We start from the raw sequence: 27,691 nt of genomic DNA, 5'->3' as shown, positions 1-27,691 counted from the left end.
CTGCATTAGTTTGCGCTAGTTGTACCTAATAAACTGGCAACTGAGTGCATGTCCCTTCACACACTCTGATAATCTATGTGCAGCCGCCCTACATGCTTTGGAGCGTGGTGAGCTCCCAGGCTCCAACTGGCAAAAGCCCTTCATCCGATCTCCTTTTAAAGAGATGAAAGCCTTCCCAGCTAATGGCGCAGCGCCTCCTCAGTGGGAGGGCAACACAACGCTGTGATTAAGAAATCATATTGTCCTATATGTATCATCTGTTTGCAGTCCTTCACATCAGGATGACACCGGAATTGGACGTTAAATCCTCCAGGTGTGACACCTTGCCGTCCACAGAGACTGCGCGGGGGAATGTGGGCCAATCCCTGATTAGAGAGGCGCGGCCGTCAAACTACACGCTGCTGCTTTAATCCCTGTCACTTTCTTTACCTGGAGTTGTTCGCTGCGGGGCACGGAGCTCGCGGAGGCCCTTTAACAAGAATGGTGGGAAATGCCCACGGGGCTGCGTCACCGCGCGTTTTTCTCATTAAATCAAGCACACGGATGGAAATTTAAATAGCGGAATAAACTCACAAGCGTGGGGGGAGACGGTGTGTTGGAGTTAAATGAGTCTGATGCGGACATCACAAGCAGAGGTCATTAAATCGAAGCCAAACAGGACACAGGCTTTATGGGTAAGACCTTAAATATGCAACAGAACACTTGTATTGATGGATGTGATGGAGGCCAGCTGGAAATCAGTAATGAGTTTCTATTTTTCAATAACAATAATGCTGCCCCCCCCCCCCCCCCTTATGGCTAAAGTCACAGTCTTGTTGGGAGGAGCCCTCTTGGCTGAAGGACACAGATTCAAGATTGGAAGGAGGTCAGTCTGAAATAGAACAGAAGCAACAACACCTCGCAGTCAGTCAGTAGGAATCCCCTCCGGCTCCATGCAGCTGGAGATGCAGATCTTCCAGGAACACAAGAAACATCCTCCAACCTCCCAAAAGTCACAATGATGAACCGAGATGAACCAGGACGCTTGGAATGAAACAGGACTGAGGATTTAAGGGCTCACTTCAGATGTTCTTGGTACCATTATGGATCTAGCATGCACCCTACAGTACAGTGGCAGCCTGTGAGAAACGTTCCTAAAGCTTTGTCCATAAACATGAAGCTGCAACTATTCTGACAATCAGTTCATAATTTAACAACATTTTCAAGCAAAAATGTAAAAAAATAATCTGGTTCCACCTTCTTTTTTTAGGGTTGGTTGGACAAAAAAAAGCAGATTCCAGTTCAACGCACTTTATATTACATTTCACTATTTTATACATGGTTTTTTATACATTTACCATATTATACTATTGTGTATCACCATCAGAAAAAAATGCATTTTGTTGTCTATTTTTAGCTATATCACACAACTTTTTACTCTGCATGCAGTTCTGCTGTACATACAGTATTTATTGACTAAAACTTACAGACTTATTATCTTAGTATTTACTTATATTCCCACTAAGCAAGCGTAGTCAATTCATGTCACATGAGACACTCCATGCTCTGCATTCCTTCATACCAGGAAACTCCTGGAATTTGACATAGACCCCCCCCCTCACCCTGTCATCTGACTTTGTGTCACAAATCCATCCATCCAGTCATTCTCTCACAGACGCTGGAGACGCACAAGCAGTGAGCGCCATAGGTCACTGGCCTTGGATTCCCAGCCTGTCGGGGCTCTCTGAACAGTGACTCAATGACAAACCCCATCACCATGAAGGCCTCGCCTCGGTTCTCCACCCCCCAGCTGTTCACAAGGGAGGAAGGATCATCTGGGCTGTCTGCCCCGGGCCATTCAGACCCAGAGAATAGAGTCTCTCAGCGGAAGCAAGAAGCTCTCCGGACAATAGCTATATTCTGCTGGAGGACTGCTCGGACACATGAACGGACCAGCAAGGCCGCTGAAAACCACGCGAAACCGTTGAAAAGGGTGTTCATGAAAAATCCTCTCAAGTTCAGCATAAATACTAAAAGGCATTCATGGCGGTTCAGGAGCTGTAATCACAACACACACGAAAGCTAAAAGTAGTTGCTAAATGCCTGCGTTAGCTATATAATGTGTTTTAAAGTGCTCAAAGTTAGCCGATTTAAAAAGGCATACTTCACATGAACTACAGCCGAAGCAGTATGCGAGTGCGACCTCAAGCTAACATGTCAGTGGGGAGTAAACAGCTCAAACGTTGCGTGTTGCCACTGTTGTGCCGGAGCAAACACAAACACACAAGTTCCTGCAGCCATGTAATCATCACAGACCACGTTCTCAAAAACAGATGTGGAGAGCATCACTGGTTGCAAACTCACATCTGTGCGAGTCGCGGTGTCCATAGAGACAAAACACAGATAGAATTTGTTCAAGAGATCTTCGGCCCCTGAACAGGACTTGGTTATTCATCATGTTGGCATGGAGCTGGAACTGGGAACTGATTTCCGGCCTTTATTTTACACATGTGGGAAGCGCCATGTCATGCTAATCCTCACAGTGAAAAGCCTTTCATTTTCCTGTACTCTGGGCGTGCTGCTTCCTTCCAGTCATCCACCTCCAGGGTTGTTACATAACGCAACATAGCGCTGCTTTTAGCTCCACAAAGGAAACTAATTGAATGCTCTCTGAAAAAAAACGCAGTTACAGGCTTCAGTGGCTTCCAAGAACATGCGTTTACTTTGTCTCTTTTAGCGTCTCTTCTAGTCAGTTAAACATCCTGAGAAGCAGATAAAACACTCTCAACATAAAGTGGAGGGAAAGCGCACAATGACTGAACATAGAGCATCTCTCAAGATAGTGAGACAGGAGGCATATTTTTCATTCCACACGCACAGCTCCAGTCAGACAAGAGAGAACTTTATCGACCCATTCATGAGAGACAAAAAAGAAACGGTGAGCTCTAAATGACTCTTTAGCATGCAGCTTGGAGCCTCCTTGCTTAAGCATGTGAAACAAGGAAGGAGAAGGTTAGTGCAAATACTCTTCACTCAGCGTTTCCCAACATGTGCGTCTCTCCGACCCAGATGGCCGTCATTAAGGTGCTGCGGCCAAGTCTGGAAGTCTTTGATTTATTTGGGAGCAGAGATTTTATCTCCAGGGAGCCCTCACACAAGTGCAGTGTTGGAAAGTATTTACTCAAATACTCTTAAGTGTACTTTTTGGTGGTATTTACTGTATTTTGTGCTACTTTGTTTCTGAAGAAAGTACTTTAGTCCACTAAGTTTATTTGACAGCTGTTGGTACTTTTCAGATAAAGATTTGATGTAAAAGATATTTGATGCATTGAGGCATTTTTTTCAAGATTAAACCGGGCTTGTTACAATAAAACGATGTCTAATTGGGGTAGGGCTGGGCGATAACTCAATATGATAATGTATCATCTTTCAATGGAATCACATTGTGATGAAATCATATGTAGAGATATCCTGATACACAAATACATCGTCTAAATTGATGATAACAAGCACAGACTAACTCAACTTTCTCAGAAAATCTGATTATTTTGCACTTCAGTTCTTAATTAAATTAGAAAATACTCAGTACTTTCATTCATGAGTCAGACAAGTTGTGAGGTGAATTTTTTTTCCCTTTTTGTGACATTTTATAGACCGGATAAGTAACTGATGAATCAATAATGAAAGAGAAATAATTAGTTGCAGCTCCAGTTTGAACTGCATCCCTTTGAGCAGGAGCTCATCTTTATAAGGGAAACCAATACAGAAACCAATCTCCATCCATTGCCTTTGATTATTCTGGATTAGGACTATGTTTTTTGATTACAGTGTTCTTCTGGACACCATTTTAACGGTCAAGTGGATGATATTTTTTTTAAAAGGGAAGAAGTAATGGAAAATGAACCAACAGACAAGACTTTGATCTCCTACTCTGCCCATGTGACAACTCATACGGCTGCATTGCTCATCCTCATGCCTACTGTAACAGATGACTGACATGTAGGCTGAACTGACTCACAAATCTGACTGATGTTCCAGAACTGTAGACTAATTAGAAAACAAAAGACACCATTTATCGGATAAAGATATTAAAATCCCACTGAGATTGAAGTCCAACAAGCAACACATCAGAGAAGACACATGGGAAAAGATAGCATGCGATGTCTGGGATAAATAATGTGAATTAACCCGCACAGAAATACCAGAAAACCGTAACAAAGTATTGCATGCGAATAAATTGTTGCGTTCAGCAATTAAAACGAGCCAATATAGTGTTCAGAGGTGTCCATGCGCTTACCTAAACCGGGGTGAATCTTTAATACATTCTTCAAAATCCACCGTCATTTTGGGCTGGAGAGTTAACTTTTAACGCGGTTAAAATAGGGATTTCATGTCCCGGGTGTAGAGTAAAGGTTTAGAGAGGTGTAAGTATCCGTTCCTCCCGCCGTGTCCTGCTCCTGCAGCGGTTCAGTCTCTCACTCAGTCCCGCTCTGAGGACCCGGAGCTGCCTCAGTCAGTCCTGGACCCTCTGCTGCCTTCACGTACTCCTGCTAAACTCGGATTTTTAAAGATGCGACGTGCTACGTAGAAGTTGAAGCCGTTAACATGACCTAAGGAGGTAACATTTACTCCTGTATTGTACTTAAGTAAAATTTGGAGGTACTTGTACTTTACACTGAATACTTTAACTCAAATTTCAGAGTGAACTATTGCACTTTTTACTCCCCCACATTTATTTATTAGCCGGTTGAGGAAGAAGTAATCAGTAGCCTAGTAAAAAATATCACAATGTAGAAATAAAGTCAAAACCATAAGCATCAATGTTTATACCCTAAAAATAAAAGTACTCATTATGCAGAATGCCATATATCTTATGAAATTATGATTGTTGATGCGTTCATGTGCACATCACTTAAATGTTGAAAATGTGTTTTGTTACTTTCCACCTCTGATTATATCAAATTCCATCAAACAGCTGCACACAGGTCGTTTTGCACACAACTCGTGAAGATTCTGATTTCCCGAAAGCATTTGAAAGCAACACGTGTTCAGCCCTCTGCATGAGGTATGAATACAGCGCTGACGTCACGTTCCTTCTAATTTGAATGAATACGACATGTGCAATAATCTCATCCTAAAATGATATTTCCTCCTCAGATTCAGTCGTCTTTCATTGTTTTCTACTGCGACAGCAAAAAGAAAGGTTTCAGTCAGTACGGGTAAAAATATGTTGCTGTGCTGATAACCAAGGTCACTCTCATTGCTGTTGTTCTTTGCATTATCAAAGAAGAAACTAAATATTTTTTAATAACAGCTACATACTCATTAGAGAAGTCTGATATGTTATCCTCTCTGGGGTGTTAACTCAAAGCAGTGAATGCCAGACGGCCATGTGGCTTCACTTTGATTTCTTCATACAGAGACAGCTCTGAACAGTCAAATTCATCCCTCTCATATTTGTCACACCTCTGATGGTATGTTTTCCATATCAGATCATCCTGTCTTACTGTTGGGAAAGCTGGGAAAATGTAATTAATGTAAAAGCCTGACTCTGAAACTTTTGCTTGATTCTTAAACACTTTAAATAAACCTTCAACACGTTAGAGGGTTGCTATATCTATCTATTTTCTCGTGCCGCATTTAAATGAGGGTATCTTAAGTGCATCAATTTCCTACAGCAAGGCTATTATTAATTCACAGGAAACGGGAAAGCTTGGAGAAAGAGCTCCTGCTTGGGATTTCACTGCCGGCTTCCATGGAGCGTCATTGTTCCTTCCGATCCCGGCTTTGAAAAGGCTGCGGCTCAGGCCAAGAATGGAGATGATCTCATCCACTCCCAGCAGTCAGCAGAGATGTCTGACTTAACTGAATCTCAGAGGAAAAATACAGCTGTTGGAGTGGTTTGTTGTGTTAAAATGCTTGTGTCGTGGCTCAAGGGATGGCGATGTCAGTCTGTTGGTCAACCACTTTGGTCCGGACCAAAACATCTCAATGTCTATGGGATGGATTGCCATGAAATGTTAGAGAGACATTCATGGTTCCCCGATGCAACCTACTGATATTGGTGATACCCTTACTTTTCCTCTAGTGCCACCATGAGGATGATATTTAGTTCTGAGAGAAATATGTCTCAACAACTGCTTGATGGATTGCCATGAAAATAGGTGCATACATTCATGTTCCCTTCAGCTGCAGACCTTCTTTGTTAAAAAACTCTGTTTTGTCTTACTGCTGTGGGGACTAAAACGGCACCTCAGTCTTTTTCTCCACACCATCCCCCCTTCTTCCTCTCTGTTTCTCTCTGGTTCCTTTACCTAATCCGAGATGAAAGCACTTTCTGCTTCTTTATGAATGTGTTGAGTCAGCAGTTGGCTGATCTGAAAGTGCACACTGCTGGAGAAACTTCAGAGCAGACTTTGTAACATGCATATAATGTATACCGTTCTAGATTCCATTGAGGCAGCACATTAAATCATAGGTACAGACGTCTATGTTTCCCTTTAGCATGAATTGTAATAACTTTGGTGATCCCTTAACTTTTTATCGATTGCTATCGCCAGGTCAGTTTTTCTTTAAAATATCCAATACTTTGATTTATGGCCAAATACTAAAAACATTCCCATCAGCCTCAGCTGTACCTTGTGTTTAGTGCTAGCAAATGTTGGCATGCTAACACGCTAAACTAAGATGGTGAACATGGTACACCTACACCTGATAAACATCAGCATGTTAGCAAATTCACAGGATAACATTAGCATTTAGCTCAAAACACCACTGTGCCTAAATGGGCATTCAGATAGAAAACAGCCTTTCGTTACTGATTTTGTTACTTTCAGCAAGAGCCAGGCTAGCTGTTTCCCCTTGTGTCCAGTCTTTATGCTAAGCTAAGCTAGCCTGCTGCTCACTGTTGCTAAATATTCAACAGCCAGATATGATAGTGTGATATCAACTTACTCATCTAAATTTCAGCAAGAAAGCGCACAACTGTATTTCCCAAAAACATCGAACAATTGCTTTAAGATTTGGGACTCTGTGAGGTTTTTGGGGCAGATTCTGAGTCATGATGATGATGAACGGAATTGGGTGCTTGACAGCGAGATGATTTACAGTCGATACTGCCTAGCTATCATATCAGACTTTCCCCCTCCTGCTGCTTTTGTTTTCTGAGTGGCATCTCACAGGAGCAGAGATGAGGCTGGTCTGCCTTTGTGCAGGAAAACATAGGAAGGGAGCTGTCGACTTCCATTTTTGCTCCCTCTCATGGAAGACACAAGCACTGCTGCAGTGTGGAATCACAGCGAGAGAGAGAGAGAGATGTGTGGGTCTCTGGGAGGATGACCTACTTTTGCTCCCCTCTTTGGGCTGCTGGAGAGAGCTGCGAGTTGCACTGCTGAGCACACAGCTTGTAATGTTATCCCTTCTGACTGCAGGTGCAATGCTCAAGACACTACCAATGAGGCATGTATACAGATGCCGCATGAATCTTCTGTATTATGCATGTCTTCCATGTTCTTCTATTTCAAATCAATTTTAATCTTGACATAGGACTGCTGTACTCACTCTCGTGGCGATGTGTATGAACTAAGTGTACTTAGAAGATGGATGGAAGTATAAAGAACATACTATAATGATCATCATAGTATTGTAGTATTTGTGAAATACTGTTTATGCTTTGGACAGAGCTCTGCAGACTTCTCTACAGTTAAAGGAGGAGAATATATATGCTAACTAGTGAGCTTTAAAATAGTTAATTGTGGTTCCCAGTGTGGGGGTCGGGAACCAAACAGAGGGTGACAAGATGATGAACTGGATCGGAAAGCATAAAAAAAACAATGTCTGCCCCACCAAATCTTTGCTTTTTCATGTGCAGTACTGTATAATTATACCTCTAAAATACTCAAATAAAACAAGGTCTTTGGTGGAACTGGTCATAACCAGTAGACTTATAGTAGACATCAGTGACAAGGGGTCACAAGTAGACAAGTGTCAAAGCAAAGACGTTGCGAACCACTGAACTAAAGGATAGCGCATGTTGTGATAATAATACTCGTTTTAATAAATCATATTCTCGTTCTGCATACTGGGTCACATACAAAAGCCCATGATACATGACCTTTCTGGGTTTGAAACCCCCCTTTTACCAGAAGCTGTTTGCAGTCATGCTAACATCACTGCTGACTTATTTAGCAGCCCCGCCAAAGCACATTTGCCAGTGTAGCTAATGTCTCTAAGCCAAAGTGCCTCTCTGCCTCTGCAGCTCTAAGCATCGCTCCTGGGGGTGTTACAACTTCCAGCATCAGTTCCACTGCATCAGCAAAATAACTTAAGGGTGGAGGTGGAGGGGGTCCATGCTTTTAATTCAGCTATATGTTTTAATGGTTCTCTAAAAAGTAGATGGTCTTACATAAATGCAGAACCCATATTACCCATTTAAAACGTACAAGGTCTACAATACACAAGAAAACCAAAGACTTCATTAAAGGAATAGTTCAACATTTTTGGGAAGTACTCAAAATCCCCTTCTTTCTGAGAAATGAGCAGAATGATACATTTCATAAATAATATGAACTAAACCCAGCATGTGGTTAGCTTAGCTTAGCATAAATAATGGAAGTATGGGGAAACAGCTAGCCTGGAAAGACTACAGCCATGTGTGTGGCTCTGTTAAGCTGTAATGCTAACAGAAACTGTTAAAGAGTTAAATTAAGGAACTTGACATATTAAAAGTGTTTTACTTTTGGACAGAGTCAGGCTGATTGTTTCCCCCGCGCTTCGAGCTAAGCTAAGCGTATAGTGTCCTGACTTTAGCTTCATATTCCGCGTACAAACATGAGAGTGGTATTGATCTTCTCAACGCATTTCTCCAAAAGTCAAACTATCCCTTTAAAGTCTCACCGTGTTTTTAATTACAGTATAGGTGAATAAAACACATTTAGGGAATTCACGTGTGTGGAAAAATGAATGCACAACAAATTCTGTATTAGTGAACCACTCATTAGCACCATATCAGGTCACATAGCATGTCAATCTTTGAGAACACACGTTACTAATAAACAGACTCTCAGCGAGTCATTAGAAGTTTTGACCTCGTCTCTTGTGTGTTAATCGTCTTATTGAGCCTAATTACTTAGAGGAGTCACAAGCTTTACACCCACTGGCCCAGCTCCTCATCCACTCTGCAGTATGTTGTTCCCGTCAGTGATTCCTGTGAGGGAAACTGTGACAGGATCCCCATAAAGTGTGGATATGGGTGAGTACTGGGTCAACGCTGGAACAGCAACAAAGGAAAGTACTATTCAGGAAGCCTGTGTCACTCTGTCAGCTAGATTCGTATCAAATATAAAAAACAAAAATGTTCTCCTGGCTTTGGCATCATATTCAACAGACAAAAGAGTGTGGAGATTAAGCATATTTCCTCCCAAATAAGTGAAAAACAGTAGCGACGAGGAGCTGCTCTCTGGTGATCGTAAGGTGATCGCCATGAGTTAAACCAACAAACAAGGAACTGAGGGCTTTTTTGTGTAAACTTGTCTTGAAAATTTTTGTTAATTTCAACAATTTTGCTTAGTAAACACGTTTGGCCGACGAAGGTGAACATTTGTTTTTACTGTGCCCATTGTTTTGAGGGGAAAAGTAGGGCAAGATGAGCTGCAGGCTTAAGTACCCGCCCACTGAATCATAACACACGCTGATAATAAAACACACACACACACACACACATACATATACACACAGATCAACGTTGATACATATGAGCTATAATATCTGAACTGTCATATCAGAGTTATTTTGGTGGAAGGATTACTTGCATCTCTCAGAAACTGGTTCTGATTTTTAAGGCAGTCGGATTCAACAGACAATTGATTTTGGACATCAAAGGAGGGATTTAATATCAGATGACCAGAAACAACAGACCTTCAGGTTCGGCTGAACAAGATCCTGAGAAATGAGACTAAAGGCTGGTGTTGCTAGGCGATGGCCTAGGGCTTGCTGGAGGAGGAGGGATGAGGAAATCCTGCAGAAGAGTAGAGGAGCCTCAGAAACCCCGGTTACTTCACATACTTTATTTGGTCTAGGTCCAGCTACCATCTTCGTCCACCCAAACCGTGTTACCTGAACCAAAGTAACTACACTGATGCTCAAGGTGCTTTAGATTAAGAGCTATTTATAGTTATTCACTTTCACGGTCTGTCGGTCCACATTGAAATATCTCCAGCGCTATTTGATGGATTGCTATTAAAGTTTGTACATTCATGTTCCCCAGAGGATGAATCCTACTGATTTTGGGGACTCCCTTACTTTTATATCAGTGTCACCAGCAGGTCAGAGTTTTCCCTTATCTATTAAAATATCTCCACATCTACTGAATGGATTTACACAAAAGGTTTGATGTATTGAGATATTCATTGATTGGAATTTGTAAAAGACATTAATGTTCAACCGGCATTATGATGACATTACCTCCAGCCTCAGCTGTAATTAATGCTTAGTGCTCCTTAATATTAGCATGCTAAAATGCTAAACTAAGATTGTGAACATGGTTAATACCTGCTGAACATCAACATGTTAGCATTAGAAAGTATTGTAAGAAAAGTTGCATGCCGAAGTTAGCATTCAGCTCAAAGTATCTCTGGAAGTACAGCTTCTCAGAGCTGAGCTGAGAGTGGCTGTAGACTCTTAGTCATGTTTCTAAAATGTAGTATTTAAAAAGATGTGTTATTGTAAATGCTTGCGTTCAGCTTCTACTTTGGACATATCAACATATCAGCGTATTGTGTATTTTGTAGATTGGAGGTGGCTTACTCTGAAGAAACTCATTTTACAAAGCAGGTAATTAAGTTTATATCTAATTATACAACAAAAAATCGGATTAAAAAAAGATCGATTTAAAAAGTGAGCGGCTATGGCCGAAGAGGTACAGCAGGTGGTACATTAGTCGTAGTGGTTGGTGGTGAGCCACAATGTTGCAGTGGGTCGCTTCATTTACATGAACACACACACACTGCAGTTTAGTTTGGCTTAATCCCACATTTACCATCCTGCTGCCATAAACACTCACTATAGCACCCAATGAGTATTAATCCTACACTGAAAATAAATGCACTATTTACTCCTGTTAGATTTACCTCTTCGGTAGTAACTAATGGACCGAATGCTACAGACCGGGTCGGCTAGTTATACAGTGCTGAGAGGCGGAAAATGGTATTTTCATGGGATTTATTGACAGTAAGAAAAGTATAGAATGTCAGACTTATCTTTGAACAAAAGTAAAACAAAAACATTCAACTTAAGATGAAACAGTATTACTGAAATAAACAACTTCTTCCTCTGGTCAGGTTCATGTCTACAACACACTGCTGCCACCATGTGGTAATGTATGACAGGAGCGCCTTCATCAGGAATTGATGACACACACTGAACAACAACTCTCCTCTTGGCGTCAGGAGCTCACGTAGAACGCTTCCTTCTTGTCTTTAACTCTGTGAAACACACAAAACAGATGATGTTGAATACAAAATAATGTACCGACTCTTGAAGCTAAGGGGAAGTGAACTAACAGTTGGTAACTTACAGACCGCAGCACTGCTGGTGTCACTGTGAGGAAGTGCAGCTACTTCAACTGCAGGCTTTGTTGCCCGTAACAGGTATCTAGGTACATGCTGGGAATAAGAACAAGAAACAGATCATTTATGGAGATTAACACTAATGTTATGGTAGGTTGTCAACTGAATCAACTGAATTTTGTTTTAGTACGTACTACATATTTAAGGTTACTGAAAATGAGGCGCAACTTGTTGTGCAATCAAATTATAATAATGCACCATGTGCTGCACTTTTTCTTTCCTTTTATCTACTTTTTTATGAATTGGGTGTATAGTATAGCACTTTTAATATCTTAAACTGTCTTATTGTGTTTTTATTGTGTTTATGTTTTATATGCCGCAAAAGGGATAAATTCAGAAACACTGACTTTCATTGTGACACTGAGAAAGACTCGTATCTGGCTGATAAGATCATTATTGCCCTATTGACTCAGCGTATCAGATCAAACCATTCCTATTTTTTTATTAATTTAAGTTAAGAAGTATTCAAAACCCCTGGGCTGAAAATAATAACTCAGTCTTTGAGTATGACCTGAAAACGAATCACTGACACACCACTGAGAAAGGACTCCCAGCTGGAAGAGTATCCACAGAGGGCTTGAGCTCAAGTCTTTGTTAGGAGAGGAAAAACATTCACACGGGTGTCCTTGAGTGAGTAAACAAAGCGTTGTCTCTACTAGAAGATTATTTAGTTACTTACAGCCACCTGCAGACAGCACTCTACCACCTTAAAAAAGCACTTGATGGAGGAAGATGATACGAGACTCTCAGTGGTGAGACGAAGCGAAGGTTATGTGGCCTTTTGATCCTTATCAGCAGTTACAATAAATCAATGTCTACTGTACACGAGCAGACGCAGCAACCCACACAGATGAACCCAAGGGGGCAGAGAAGCTTGTTTCAGACAGTAACCACAAACACCAGCAGCAAGAGACGATGCACCATGTGTCAGTTGGTTGATTTCTGCATTACTGCTAACAGCACATGTGCAAGAAATGTGGTTCAATGCCACAGCGGTGCCCATACAGTGAGGGGATCTGATAACAGCTTGAGGAGTTTTTCTTTGCTCTAGTTACTTGAGGTAACCTAAATGAATAATGCACATGGGGTAGATAAACAGACGTTACTCTCTCAGTGTGATGTTCAACTGACCCAGGAAGTTTGGGGATTGGCGCCAGCTCTGCTCTGGATCCTCTGACTGTGTCGTCGATCAGCGGAGCTGCTCGGACGATTTACAGTGGAGGGACGAAGGCGACTGCTGGTAGATGAGGTGTCATCTACTTCAGCTAGGAGGTCCGTCAGTTCTCCATCACTGACCTCATCCTCCACCACGGAGCCGTCTGTGCAGGGACACATTCACATCATGTGTTTAGACAATTTAGACACGTTCCTTTATTTTATCCATAGTGTGGATGAAAGGATACATAAACACCAGTGTGGTCCTTTAAAGAAGGAGGCAGCTACAATTTCCTCAATCAATTCATTTGCAAAATAATAACAGAATTATGTGTGTATTTAAGGTGCCAGATACCTACTTAGTTAAGAACAAAGGTTTACCTGTATGCTGGGGAGTGACCGCACACTCAGCACAAATCCAGTCACCTTCTGGGCCAGTGTTTAGTGACGGAGTCAAGCAGTCCATATGATACCTGGAACAAAAAGTGCAACTGTGATTAAGTACCTTTAACATATATTTCCCAGCAGCTGCAGCAGAGACCGTAGGAGTTTGAGTGGTCAAAGTCAGTGAAGTACAACTAACTATTGTAGTGAATAAAATGCTGCTGCTATGACTGAAATAAACACCGGTATGTAGTGAAAATGAAAGACCAACATCCCCCTCGATAGGACTGTAATGCCGTACCCTGAATCACAGTGTATGCACACTAGCAGCCGGTGCCTGCGGTCGCTGCGTCCACATTCCTCGCAGATAACAGTGTTATTCCCCTCTTCTTCTTCCTCATCATCGTCATCATCTTCCCTTTTCTTTGTCCTCACTTTGATCTGCAGCAACAACGCAAACAGTTTAGCCCCCCAAACACTGCCCACATGTTCCCACACGTTTCAAAAAGCTTCCTTCAGGACACTGCAAAATAATCACCTTCTTTTGGATCGGCCCTCCAGGAAACCGTCTCTGGTGGATGAAAGCAAAACTGATCCGATCCACGGGACAAGTGTTGGCTGTCTGGGAGTCAAGACGGAGCAACGTTTGTACAACAACAAAACCTTGATGCTCCTGCAGCTTTGACAAAATAGTGTTTTACAATTTGATTCACAGTCTGTACAGAGAGAAGAAAAGGTAGTGTGAAGCCAAAGTGAAGGCTCATACATATATTATATGTAACAGTGCTGCAATTAATGATTATTTTCATCATCTTTCCTCAATTAATCCATTAATTGTTGTGTCAAAATGCGAGAGCTTTAGAGTCTAAAACCCAAATATATTCCATGTGCAATGATACGAAACAGAGAAAAGCAGCAGATCTTCACATTTGAGAGGCTGGAGGCAGATAACCGTTTGGTATTTAATTGATTAAAAGAGATAATTGATTATTAAAATTACTGAGTCAATCACTTAATCATTCAGCTGTAATCTCTAATGTCTTTTGACGTGGTATTGAACTATTGATATGTCACTGCAGCAGAACAGTGAGCCATGAAGGTGGGATAATTAGCCTTATTTTTAAGCACAAGTCAACTTTCCAGTGGTATTGCTACACCTTCTCGGCAGAATTTAAGATACATATCATTCTGATAAAAGTAAGTGTGGTAAAGACAGGACATATTTTGCTGGACAGGAGTGACAGGTGAAGTGTATGTTTACCTGGGACCACTGGAGTATACAATCAATGCAAAATACATGCTGGCAGTTTTCCAGAGAGGCTATTATTTGCTTTTCAAAGGGGCTCAGACAGATATAACATTTATCTTCAGCCTCTCCACCTGCTGCGTTTACCACGGTGGACTTATCCATATTTTAAATATTACTGGACAAGAAAATTACTGTTTACTGTGACGACGCTCGCTAAAGTAAAATTTAAACACAAATCCACACTGTTGTATCAGATTTTTTTTGTGTGAGCTTGAACGTTACATTACCGTTAATGATGATAACAGCTAACGTTAGCTAAGCTAGCTAGGTTCGCTTGGTAGCAAGCATAACAGGATCGTGTAGCTAGTAATACCTTCTTATATAGCTACAGTCTATGAGTAATACACTTTAAACTAGTTGTGACTTTTAGCTAGCTGTTACAGCACATATTAACTAGCAATATAAAATTATTATAATTCGCCTGTAAACCGAAACATCTGACACATTTTAATTCACTCCATGTTCCGCCGTACTCAAACAACTTCCGGTCTTATTTTTTCAAAATAATACGTCACATCTACAATTTTAACATTTAAGTTTTTAGGAGCCAAACCAAACCAACATGTATTGAGTCACAATTTTACTAACTCATTTGAGAGAAGAGTATCTGAAATGTTACTACAAATTACCAACCTAATGCTATATTAATAATGCAACAGGATTTGTGACAAATATTATATCATAGCATTACAGAAAGCACGAGCTCCTGGAGGACATAGATATGGATGTTACGTGCACAAGATATTATTTTGTTTAGAAAAGATCCATATTCATATCTTGCAATAACTTCATTAACAATTAGCAATCATACAGTGTGGAAATCTTGGAAGAACAAAAAAAGAAAATGTGAAGCATGCTTGACCTCTATGTGCATTTTGTGTGATTATGTCAAGCTACGCAAATTATGAATACACTCGTAAAAGTAGACTGTGTGGATATTCTAGTGTCATCAGGCTATGGTTTCCTGCCCCTCTCTAAACTCCACTCCTACAGTACACTGAAACAGGAAATTAAGACGACTCTGCAAAGAGCAGCATTGTATATGCTCACTGTATTCAGAGAGGAGCTGTTCAACCAATGTGCCGCTACAAAACGAAGCTATTATCTCATGTGTTGTCAACATACAGTGTAGCTTTCTGCATTTGGAGATCAAGCAAAGGAGTCAAGCGAAGTACCTTGGTAAGTGTTTTTTTCCTAAACTCTTTTTGTTTTATTTCAACATGTGTATAGTCTAGGTTTAGTTTGAGTAAAGAATTTAATATTCATCTAATGTTTCAGAAAAGTTGTAAGTGAATGCTACAGTAAGTTTCAGTAACTTTTATGGTTTTTAAAAAGTGATCAGTGTGTCGCTGCTATTTCTGTTTTTTAAATAAATGTAAAGTAGTAATTACATGTGTGAGTAAATGTTTACTATGTGTTAAAATGTCCTCCCTGTTTTCCTTGTTTTCAGAAACATGAACAATACAGAACAATGTAGTCAGCTTCTGGAACAAAATAAAAGAAAGAATGACGAAAATAGATTTGTGTCAAAGGTGGTGAAAAAGTGAAAGTGGAAAAACTCTGAATGGAAACATGTTTGTGTTTTTCACAGTAACCGATGCAGCAGCGTTTATGAGAATCAACCTACGCTCACTGACTTTCATTTGACAAAACACTCCGTCTGCAATGATGAATGTGACAGGTGGCGACTGCAGTACCCCCTCAGCAGAGTACCAGTACTACTTCTTCCCAACGGTCTACATCCTCGCTTTAGTTTTAGGTCTACCAGGAAATCTGGCTGCCCTCTTCGTCTTCACCTTCAGGACCACACCCCGCACAGCCTTCAGTGTTTACATCAGCAATCTCGCTCTGGCAGACATCGTCATCCTCTGCACGTTGCCCTTCAAGATCCACTACCACCTCAACAGAAACAACTGGGTGTTTGGTGATGTCGCTTGCCGTGTCACTGGTATTATGTTCTTCGCCAACATCTACATGAGCATCTGCTTCATGACTTGCATCTGTGTGGATCGCTACATTGCCACGGTACACCCGCACAGCTATTTGAGGCTGCGGAGCCCCTGGTGCTCCCTGGTTGTGAGTGTGGTGCTCTGGTGTGTAATTGTAGTGGCTATGCTGGTCTTTGTCCTCCTGGGACCCCTGGAAACCAACGCAGACGGATCCGGAAACCGCAGCTGCTTCGAGAACTTCGCCAAGAGAGAGTGGAACACGCGCTTGGCGGTGTACAGCCTGCTGTGCCTGATATTTGGTTCCCTGCTGCCCTCCGTGATCATCCTGGTGTGTTACCCGCTGGCTGCGAGACGCATCTCCATGATAAGGACTAAAACAGCCCAAAAAGCCGTGAGGGTCATTTACACCATCCTGGCCATAACGCTGCTCTGCTTCCTGCCCAACCATGTGGTGTACCTGCTGCACCTCCTTCGACGGATGGAGGTCATCCAGAGCTGCTACTTGGCCAACGCCATCTACAACGCCAGGCGGTTCACTACAGCGCTCGTCATCCTCAACACATGCCTGGACCCCGTGCTTTACTACGTCACCACCAGCCACTGCAAATGGAAGCAGTTAAAGATGGCATGGCTGTGGGGAAGAGTCCGGAGAAGGAGGGGTGTCTATACCATTGCATTGAGCTGAAGGGTAACGGTGTATGCATGTTGTAAATATGTCTCCTTATACGAGTCATTGTTTATGTAAAAAAAAAAAAGAAAAAGAAGTGTTTATTGAAACTGACTTTGTACATCAAAATAAAAGGGACGAATCAGACTTTGAGTTTCTTATTTTCCTTAATCTTGTGCAGTTCAGTCGATAAACGAGTCCATGACAGAGTCTCCTACATCACTTAAAGAAGAATGGGCCAATAAGGATCACTATCCCAACACTAGAAGAGAGCAAATTCAAAGTTTACAGGTACAAATATGTAATCCTCAGTTTTCAGCCTCCACAAATCCAGGTTCAAAAGAGTGAGAGTACATGAATTACTTTTAGGGGGAATTTTCCTTCAAATGTTTGTAGTTTTTGAACAAAAGATATTTCAGCAGAGTCCAGATGGAAGCCCCTTTTTCAGCAGAGTTGATAGGAAGCTGCCGAGGTCCTCGTCCTGACAAAAACAAAAACAAACATAAAACAAACATGAAGTCAAAGCAGAAGCATTGGAAGGAAAGACAAAGCACCATATTTTTTACTTTAACACATGTTGACATAAACACATACCTCGAAAGTGGTATCAGTACATAGACAAATCGAAGAGGACAGACAAAAAGTACTTTTCAATCGGAACTCATAGATATACGTCACTGCGGTTCCCAAATTTTCTTTTACCTGATGACACCTTAAAATTAAGCAGTTGCTACTTTGCAACCCCTTGTTTTTGCACACAGTATGTCATACACTCTAAAAAGGTTAACTATGTGATATTCCACAAAAAAGAGCAAGCATTGACGAAAAGTCGCACCATTATCGTTTAATCAACAGATTATATTCGCAAGTAATTGTTTGGTCTAGAATATGTCCGGAAATACTGAAATGTCTGAAAAACTGCTTCAGACTGCTTGTTTTGTCTAAAAAAAACAAAGATAATCAGTTTACAATAAAATAATATAACAAGGCAGAAAAATATATTTGATCAGCTGAAAATAATGAATGTTTGGATATGACAAAGAGGCAGACATGTCTATATTTTACCCTTTGTGCTTTGCACGGCGCACATGAAGCCACAGAAACCACTCACCTTCCATTGCGCAGTGACAACAGGAAGGTTTCCCCACCTTCTACATGTAATTCAAAGCCCCTACTCTCATACTGTCTGCCCACATACGTTTTTACTTCTTGATCAACCTTTTTTCAGGACCGTTTCACTGATATTTCGCTGGCGGTGCGGTCCGACCAGGTTTTACCCAAAACAAATGCACTCACGTGCTGCGGCGAAAAGGATCTGGGACAGGAAGTAGTGTGGGCTGGTAGTGGGGGCTGGCAGAGTTTTAATCATCACTCATTCATTTAAAAGAACAGGGAGCAAATGTTGCCCTAACTTTTTGCACATATAATCTTAGTTACTAGTTACCTACTTTTATTGACTATGCAAATGTCCTACATAAATATGGACTCTGTGGGTCTACTTGACCCGTTGCTATTTGTCCGGAGGGCTGGATGATGCAGCCGCCACTGCTGCTCAGCTGTCTCAATAAGCACCTTGAGGGCACAAAAACTCATGCAAGACTGATATTTATCCCCACAGGGTTGTGCCTTATTCACACTTCTGTTTAGTACATTAACAGATGACGCAGAGGTTGAAAGCTTCACAGAACTGAGTCTTCGGATATGCCTGTGGTTAGCGAGGTTGTACGGTGGTGTGATGATCACTATCTGAGACTATTTATAAAACCAAGGATATGTTGACCCTCTCAGACCTTGTTAAAAGGAGGAAAAGTGGAAATTGTGGATAGCTATAAGTACGTGGGTGCTTGTTTACAATCAACTCTACAAATATCTGACCACTTAAGGCCTTCTGGATCTGTTTCAATATATATTTATTTCCATGCCAATGAATTACTCCTGTATAAAGATTTTTAAAAAGTGCTAAGTTTTTGGTGCTGAGTGGAAGAGAAAAGTCTCATCTTAAAACAACAGATGAAGTAAGAATCCTTGATGTCATTCTCAATGTAAAAAACAAACAAACCAGTTACTTATTATTAATATTTTAACATACGTATTGTAATGTCCTTATATCTGACCTGCCAGTTTCTGTGGGACAAGTTTACTTGTCTTATTGTGTTTCGGTATTGTGTTGTTATGTTTTTATGCTGTAATGTACAAAGTTTTTAAAAGACCATTTAGATGACAAAGTAAAATTAAATCCGTGACGCAAAGACGATGAACATATTTTACCTGATAACTCCAGGAAAGCAGCAGGACCTTGGTGTTGGCGTCTTCAGCAGAGGAGGAGACTTTGATGACGATGGACTCCACCATGACTGTACCATCGGGGAGGTGCTGGATGGTGTAGCCTTTCAACACGCTGAAGCAGACAAATGCAAAAAAACGAGGGTTTATAATAGATGTTATTTTACATGTCACAAAACGCAGTGAAGTATATCACAAATATAATAAAATAATTGAAAATGAACTAGACACGCAAACAAACGACAATGGAGGAAGGGAGAGAAAGTGGCTGGTGTAGGTGATAGTAGATTAGAAAGTGGACGCAGGAGGCCCGGTGAATCTCCTCCTCCTGCAGTGCTGCTCTCACCTCTTGAGGTGTGCGTAGATTCTGTGAAGCGTGTCGGAGTCGCTGTGCGGGTCCTGGAGCTGCACGCGGCAGGTGAAGCGTAACTGATGTTCGTTGAGGCCCAGCTCCTTCAGGGCCTGCTCTGACGACACCAGCTTCAGACTCTGTGCTCGGGGAAAGACAACGAGGAGTTGCACCATCATCTGCCACTAGACTGCAGGTCACACAAGTATTTACAAAGTCTTAAACAGCGACAGACTTACAGAAGTATTTGAACTTACGTTTTCTTTCATGATCAGGGTTCCATGCATGGTACGGGGCTTTTTGGGATCAGGAAGCGGCCCTTCAACACAAGAATGGTTTAGAACATGAATAAATAAACAAGAAAATAAACAGATAGAAGTCTTTGGTGTAGATTTGGGGGCTGCCGATTGTCCCTGCCAATATTTTCACAGATCTCAGCGGGTTGTTATGAAGAAAGAGCAGATACTTGACCTGACGATCTGGCAACCCGCTGTACTACGCATTGTCAGGAAGAAGAAGTCCGAACAGTTATGAATGGTCGGCGGTTTGTATTATACTTTAAATGTTTCAGACATTGTAGAACTGAAAACATTTTTGGTCGATACAACCAACATTAGTCTGATATTATATTCAAATTTGAGGCGTAAGGTGTTTGTGATTATTGCCCAGACGTTGGATTTTATCAAACAACTTTATTACTGTGCCTGCATAGCGACATAAATCATACACAGGTCAGAATCTTCAGACAAGTCAAATTCTTTGTATGTGCAACATACCTTGGAAAATAAGCGGTTCGGATTCTGAAACTAGACAAAAAGTCAAGAAAGAGGATGGAAAACCATCGTTGTACTTTCCTGATAGGTGACACTTCTCATTTCTTATCTGGTTTTACAGTCTATCATCTCACATACATGACATTTGCCAATTTGAGTTATGATATTTAGGTGACACGGGCCACGTACACCACTCTGAAAAAACACTTCAGTCTTCATCAAATGTCAGGAACAAACAGAATTGTGAAAGTGCGCAGGCACCCTGGAAGCCATCGTGACCAAAGACAAAACTTTGTGCCATTTTATTACTCCTTAGGTTGTGAATTAAACCAAACTAATTCCTTAACAATCAACAAAACGTACCTCCGAGAGCCATCTCTCGCTTGAGCAGGTTGAGTGAGATATCCACAGGCACGCTGGGATTTGTAGTCACAGTCACTGTCTCTCCGTTGGCTGGCATGTGGCAATCTATGCCTGCCATTCAAAAAAAAAAAGACATTAACAGCACTTACAACGCCTTCTCCTTCTCCTACTGTGGGCATGCAAACTTTTAGCAATGACTTTTAACAGGCCTAACATTATCGATGTGGATGGAGATGCACTTACTGAACTCCTGTTCAATCTTGCCCTTGAGGAACTCCATCTTCACCGCCTCCCCGTGTACCAGCAGCATGTTTCGAGGCTCAGCCATGCGAATGAGCTGCATGATGCCCTTGGCATCTGCATGGGCACTGAAGGACATGTACTCCACCTGTAGCTTCACCTCCAACTGTAAGAATCACAGAAAATGAAGTCAACGGGTATTGTTAAAGGAGTAGTTTGATTTCTTGGGAAACACACTTATTGGCTTTCTTGCTGAGAGACAGATGAGAACTCTCTCTCTCATAGTTTCATTAAATATGGAGACAAATATCTTCTTATCTTATCTTCGCATAGACTGAAAGCAAGTGAAAACAAACTAGACAGACTGTCTAAATCTCAGTAATAGAGTGCTGCAGGAATGAGTCCTAAAACCCGGAAATGAGTCGGCATTTTTGCACTCCCTCGTCTCAAAGTCAATGGAGTCCTTGAATGTTTTTTTTGGTTAGATGCCAGAAATAAGGTCTGTGGTTAACAGAAGCTGTAGAGATTTAAACATTTTGTTCTACGACATAAAATATGTCAGTAAATAACCTAACCCACTCGTGAATTTTGCAACTTTTACGTGTTTTAAAAAAGTATGCTAACAAGTGGCTAACTGAGACTACTAAAGATCATCACGCCAAACTGTAATCCGCCTTTGACTTCGTGGTGTTGATGTGAAATTATGCGGCCGAGGTGTAGTTTGTTTATAGCCTAACTTTAGCTTTTCTGCCGATTGCATTTATGCTTCAAAAACCATAAAACTGGTCTTCATTTGTGAAGATTATCTTAATGAACAGAATGTGTTCGTATCATAAACCTTTGTTTACCTCAGAGTTTATTTTCTGCAATAATCCAAAGTTCAATTGAAAAGTCCCTTTGGCTTTTTGTGGAGGGAACCAGTGCGATGCTAACTTCAGAGTTGGCCAACATAAAAACGTCATCTTTGCAGCAATCTATAAGCATGTTATAACTCATTTGTTTACTCTGAACACAAAAGTGTAACAGTAACATGTTGTGGTTTTATGAAGAGTTATGGAGAAAAGAATAGTCCCACACATAACCACGTTAATTAGTTAGTGAACAGTAAAGGCATAAGTAGGCAGATTTTGTGATCCCATAACTGACAGAGATGAAAGGGAAATTAAAAACTCCTACCGTTGATCTCCCTTCCATTTCCAGTTTCCTCTGCCCATTTAGGATCTTGTGACCGATTGTTCCTTGTACACAATACCCAGGCATGATTACCTAAAAGAGGCAGAACTAGTTGTTCAGTTGTTAAAAAAAAAAAAAAAAATATATATAAAAAACATCTTCTATTGCCTCTTCGAGACTCACCATGTTTTTCTCATGGCCAGCCCATTTCTTGAAGATTTGCAAAGACTGGCCAGCATGCAGCATACCTGGTGTGGCAAACACCACCTGAAAGTGCACACATTGTTGTAGTTCACTGCCATTTGAACTTTTTACACATCGGAGGAAAAAGAAACAACTTACCATCGGCCCAGGATTATCAGCGTAGGAGCGATCAAACGGCTTGATGTGCTTAAATTCAAACATGTTTCTCTGTACAAAGGTTTTTCGAATCTTCTGGTTGGTCCACGTTATGAAAAGCTTGTAATAATGATTAGCTTTCTCCGTCAGCCCGGTGGAGAAGTAGATCGGGGCCTTTAGGTTCATTCTCTCCCTGTTTGAGGAGAGTAGATGATTAGAGTGTCTGTCCAATGAGTCGGCACTTATTGTAAAAAAGCTGATACAGAATACCACCATTATTCTATCAAGCGTAGTAAAATTAATTCAGCTATTTAAGAGACATTTATTTAATGAGAAAATCAATATGTGTTATAACTTATATAGGGACCAGTGATTACCTCCACACATCACTTTCACTATCATCTTTGCTGTCTTATTTATAGTTTAAGCTAAATTCACATAAGCTACAGACAGCTTATGTGAATTTCACTTCTTTTGAAGAACAAACCTACCAAAATGTTTCCAACAGGATGCAGAGTTCTTGTGCTCTTCCGAGGGCAAAAACTGGAATGAGAACCTGAAAAGATGAGAAAACTAAAATTTGAAAATAATCCAAACTTTCTCTCTGTGATGCAATATAAGACGGAAAGTAAACACCCCAAAACACAGAAATTCCACTAACTCTGAAAATTACCTTTCCTCCTCTTTCTATGCTTTCATGCACTTTCTTCAAAAAGTCCCTCTCTCTGCATCTCTTTGAGTCCCGGATGGTGGTGGCATATGTAGACTCTGAGATGAGCATGTCTGGACGGCACTTGTCGATCCACGCCGCACTGCAAATATATAAACACAAGGATGAAGAGACTGTAGGCATAAACTCCAGCATATAATCAATATATACAGCAAAGGCCACTTACCCTAAATGCCTGTCAGGTGTCATGTTATAGTCTCCCTAAAAATGAAAAGACATTATTCTGAGAACCTGTCTGTCAAATTCCCTCTCTGATACAGTGCAGACTTGTTTACACTCACCGTGTAGACCACAGACTCTAATCCCACTTTGATGTGCACCATGGCAGCTCCCAGGACATGGCCTGCATAGTACGCCTTGATCTCCAGCTCATCATCCACCTGCCAGCAGCACAACAGAAACAGCTTGATTTGCCATCAAAAGAGACGAGCAGCTGGTGCCGTAATGATTAATGGACGGATATCTTCAAAAATGACGTGAGCACTGCACCTGGACGGTTTGGTGCAGGTTCAAAGGTACTACTTTCTTCATGCAGTCCTTGATCATCTGCGAGGTGAAGAAGTTGGTTTCTCCCTTTTTGTCGACGGTGATCTTCCGGAAGTCCTCCAGCAAAATGGGACAGATGGCCTTGGTGGGATGGGTCATGTAGATGGGTCCATCGTAGCCCACCATCTCACTCATGAAGGGCAGAGCGCCACAGTGGTCCAAGTGGAAATGGCTGAGAAAGGAACAGGTAGCCATGTAAAAAAAACAACAACACCGGATTGTTTTATTTATTTTATCTATATCGGTGACACAACAAACCTGATGATTACACAGTCCAGAAAATCAGTCAGACGCCCATTCTGGGTTATGTAAGAAAAGTCTGGGAAACGTCTCTGCAATGACAACACAGATTTGCGTTTAATTGGGATTAGACTGTAATTTATCTTCTCTACGAGGTCCAAATCATATGAAACTCATAATATGTCTTAAAAATATGTTTTGAGGCTAATACATTCAAAACAAGACTATAAAGACTCTAATGTCAAAACGATGGTTAGCCAGACCAACAAAACGCCTTAAAGCAAGGTGATGAAACTGCAGGTGTTTGAAAACATTTATGGAACGAGAGATGGGTGTATGTGGAGATTGTATAATGAGCATCCTTATAGGATGATTCTGTTAGAATTAAATCTGCATGGCACAACTTTCATGTAATGCAAATCATTGCATGATTTCTGTAATCAGACACAGCTGTCTTTGTTGTTATCATGATTAAGGGTCAAAAATCTAAGGTTTTATGTCAGGCTTCAACTTAGTGCACAACAAAACTTGCTTGTGTTAGCTAACTCGTTTTAAAATGTATGTTTATGTTGCTGTTTATCTTACCAGGATATTTGTCTTTTGAAATACAAGCTAGTTGACTTACATCATCATTGTATCCCATGTGCATCCCACAATCGAGCATTATGTTTTTGCCTCCGATAGAGACGAGGATGCAGCTGCGGCCGACGTCCTGTCCAGCACCTTGGAGAGGGAACAGTGAAGTTGAGAGAAAGCTTTAAAAAACAAAACACACAGTAAATGCGCCACTAAGTTAGCCTCGCCAGCTAAAATAACAGCTGCTGGCAGTGACGGGTGCAACTTACAAGGTGTCTTTGACCATCACAACAGAAAATACACAAGTTATTACTGCTCAAAGAGCGCCAGACATTGTAGCGAATATATACCGTCAAAAAGTTATAGACTCATTTATTGTTGACGGAACTAGCATAGCAGGATGCTAACGTCCCACTGTGGCGTTACCGTTACTCACCCAGTGGTGTTACTTTTATTTCAGGCATGTTTTCTCAGCCTGATGTTGAAGATAGAAAAATGACACCCAGTTAGCCGAGGAGGCCGGTCTGCTTCCGATGTACAACACCTTGTTCACAAAGATATGTTTATTGTCCACCTTGTATACATGTGGGTCATTTCTAGTACCGACTACCAGAGTCTAGCTGCACACTTCCGGGCAGCGCTTTCACAATAAAACACCTTTCTGCAAACCATGTCACAAGACTTGACTACAAAAAGCTGATGTGCTTTGTTTTGAGTTTATATTTACATTCATTCACACAACGCATGTATTTTAAAGGTTGATTCCAGTATTGTCAGAAACAATATTAAATAAAGATTTGACATGCTCAGGGCACAACCATTCCACATTTCACAGTTAGTTTTTCTTTTCTTCCTTGTTTTTTCTGCCAATGTCACGGCAGGCCACAGAGTGTGTGGTTCCCTTGTCTTTAATTTATCTCACGGTAGAGACTATGCTCCGTCCGAAAGCGAAGCCAGCGCTTTTATTTTTAAGGCAAAGTTGTACATTTCTGGTGTTTTTCCGGCTCGAGTCTGCGCAGAAGAGGCGGAGCAGAGCAGGAATGACCTGTCGGTCCACTGACATGAAGAGTACCGCTTGAATTTCCTTTTTTTCGAAATTTTTCTTGCAGGTAATGTCTTCGGTCTCTTAACTTACACGTCAATACTTACATTTATTACGACCTCCAGTTGGTTGGTAGCCGTTAGTCACATTTGCGCATCCATTTGTTGCCTGGTGGCTTTTGACGGTAGCACTTCCGTATAGAAAACCATGGCTGGTACTGAAGAAGACCAGAAATTCTGCTTACAGGAGGTGCTCGATACTTTCAAGTTGTGTTTGTCGGAGAACAAAGACATCTATCTTGAACAATACGTCGCTGGGTGGCGTAAACTCATAAAGTAGGTGTATTGTACATACTATACTCAGCTGAAACGGTCTAGAAAGTGTCAGGTGGTAGCAAACTGTTTTGTTAATTTTGTTACTAGATTGCTGAACAGCTTGGGGAGTGTTTTTGGCTTCATCTCCAAGGATGCTGTCACCAAGATCCACATCCTGGTGGCTCACTTGAATGGTGAGAACGGGTCTCAGTATGTCACCGTCCAGTCAATGGTCAAGTACGAGCTGGAGAACGAACTAGTGGACCTGACCAAGAGAGGCGGCCACCCAGAGTCCGGCTGCCGCACCCTACTGAGGCTCCACCGTGCACTGAGGTGGCTGGATCTCTTCCTGGACCGCCTCCGCACCAGCAGCGAGGACAGCAAGACTTCCGTCATGTGTTCAGAGTCCTACAACGAGTCTCTCTCCCAGCACCACCCGTGGGTGGTCCGCAAAGCTGCAGGCATGGCGTTCTGCATGCTCCCGGGGCGCCCTGCTTTCTTTGAAGTGATGAACGTAGGCACCCCGGAGCAGGTGGTGGCCAAGCTGGGGGAAGCTCTGCCTCTTATCTCTGAGGTGTACCAGATCACAGAGGAACTTTACACTCAACACAACTTAATGGACTTACCATAGAGAGCAAACAATTTATATTATTTGACACTTCATACATTACAAGGGCTGTCAATATAGCTGCTGTTTGTTTTTAGCAACTTAAGGGTTGTTCCTCACCTGCACAGTGTTATTAACTAAGCATACGTTCACTGACGCTAATCTGTATATTCTACATTTTTTAAATAATATGTAAAACTACTGCCAATTTAAATGTTGCATGTTTATTATGCAATTTTTTATAATGGGCCTCTTTTAAACTCAACTTTTGCTTGTATATGTATTCTATTTAAATTTAAGTAGATGAAGGGAACAGTGGGGCCCAAGTCTTAGCTCACTGCTAAGAGCTGTTTGTTTTAATTATTTATTCCAAAAATTGCAAAAAAAAAAAAAAAAGAAAGCATTTGCAACTATTTTGACAATCAGTTAATCAGAAGTACAAAAAACACCAAATATTGTATGTTTTCATGTTCTGAAATAATATAAAAATGTGCTGCCCTTCTTGCTATTTTCTGTTTTTTGACAGATTCCATTAATAGCAAATTGATAATGATAGTTGGTAATCAAAATAATTGTTATTTGCTGCTCTATTTAGAACAGATACCAATCATGATTTTATGCATTAGAGAAATGCATGTTTGACATAATGTAATAATAGGGCCATTAGGTCTCATACCAAATTCCATTGAAATACTGACAGATATATTCAATAGATCATGAATATGATATTGTATGACACCAGATATTGCATTCATTTCTGTTGTCTTTCATTTAATAGACCAACGGCAAACTGCAGCCTTAACGGGAGAGAAGCAGTTTCTAAATCACTTCTTCGGTGACGGGAAAGTCTAAACGTGTCAATGAATTTAACTGAGAAGTTAAAAAGCAAAACATACCCAAACAGTAAGAGACAGAAGTGGATACTTTATTCAAAAACACAGTTTAATGGCCAAACCAAATACTAAGACAGTTTTACTGAGAGGGAAAAATATACAATGAAACAAAGTTTTTAGCCGTTGACTCAGAGTTGCTAACCCTGCTGTGTGTGA

The 27,691-nt window shown here is 41.1% G+C and overlaps 4 protein-coding genes across 5 annotated transcripts; 2 read left to right on the top strand and 2 right to left on the bottom strand.

The window, feature by feature from the left end:
- Positions 1-11,179: 11,179 nt before the first annotated feature.
- LOC142956406 (PHD and RING finger domain-containing protein 1-like) lies at positions 11,180-17,005 on the bottom strand. Its single transcript, XM_076097982.1, has 7 exons — positions 14,404-17,005; positions 13,681-13,764; positions 13,444-13,583; positions 13,140-13,231; positions 12,735-12,922; positions 11,552-11,639; positions 11,180-11,459 (listed from the first exon to the last, which is right to left on the bottom strand). Coding segments are annotated over exons 1-7 (744 nt in total). The 5' UTR covers positions 14,554-17,005; the 3' UTR covers positions 11,180-11,457.
- LOC142956392 (lysophosphatidic acid receptor 6) lies at positions 15,250-17,214 on the top strand. Of its 2 annotated transcripts, none has more exons than XM_076097967.1 (2): positions 15,250-15,630; positions 15,902-17,214. In XM_076097967.1, exon 2 carries the CDS (start codon positions 16,117-16,119, stop codon positions 17,083-17,085), a length of 969 nt encoding a protein of 322 aa, XP_075954082.1. In that variant the 5' UTR covers positions 15,250-15,630; positions 15,902-16,116; the 3' UTR covers positions 17,086-17,214. The 2 variants fall into 2 exon arrangements, with proteins under 2 accessions (XP_075954082.1, XP_075954074.1); XM_076097959.1 differs by having other exon boundaries at positions 15,251-15,630; positions 16,043-17,214.
- Positions 17,152-25,301, bottom strand: ints11 (integrator complex subunit 11). Its single transcript, XM_076097948.1, has 17 exons — positions 25,116-25,301; positions 24,729-24,826; positions 24,122-24,195; positions 23,807-24,035; positions 23,599-23,697; positions 23,484-23,518; positions 23,261-23,399; positions 23,079-23,143; positions 22,591-22,780; positions 22,432-22,515; positions 22,252-22,341; positions 21,079-21,241; positions 20,836-20,946; positions 19,957-20,018; positions 19,697-19,839; positions 19,336-19,465; positions 17,152-17,548 (listed from the first exon to the last, which is right to left on the bottom strand). The coding sequence occupies exons 1-17, from the start codon at positions 25,141-25,143 to the stop codon at positions 17,483-17,485; spliced, it is 1,806 nt and encodes a 601-aa protein (XP_075954063.1). The 5' UTR covers positions 25,144-25,301; the 3' UTR covers positions 17,152-17,482.
- A 381-nt stretch (positions 25,302-25,682) lies between these two features.
- cptp (ceramide-1-phosphate transfer protein) lies at positions 25,683-27,146 on the top strand. Its single transcript, XM_076098009.1, has 3 exons — positions 25,683-25,788; positions 25,923-26,056; positions 26,144-27,146. The coding sequence occupies exons 2-3, from the start codon at positions 25,929-25,931 to the stop codon at positions 26,664-26,666; spliced, it is 651 nt and encodes a 216-aa protein (XP_075954124.1). The 5' UTR covers positions 25,683-25,788; positions 25,923-25,928; the 3' UTR covers positions 26,667-27,146.
- Positions 27,147-27,691: the final 545 nt, after the last annotated feature.

The sequence above is a fragment of the Anarhichas minor genome, unplaced genomic scaffold, assembly GCF_050575085.1.
Source record: "Anarhichas minor isolate MPS153535 unplaced genomic scaffold, ASM5057508v1 ptg000003l, whole genome shotgun sequence".
NCBI lineage: Eukaryota > Metazoa > Chordata > Actinopteri > Perciformes > Anarhichadidae > Anarhichas > Anarhichas minor.
The sequence above is the reverse complement of the archived record's forward strand: the minus strand, read 5'-3'. Positions and strand labels throughout refer to the sequence as shown.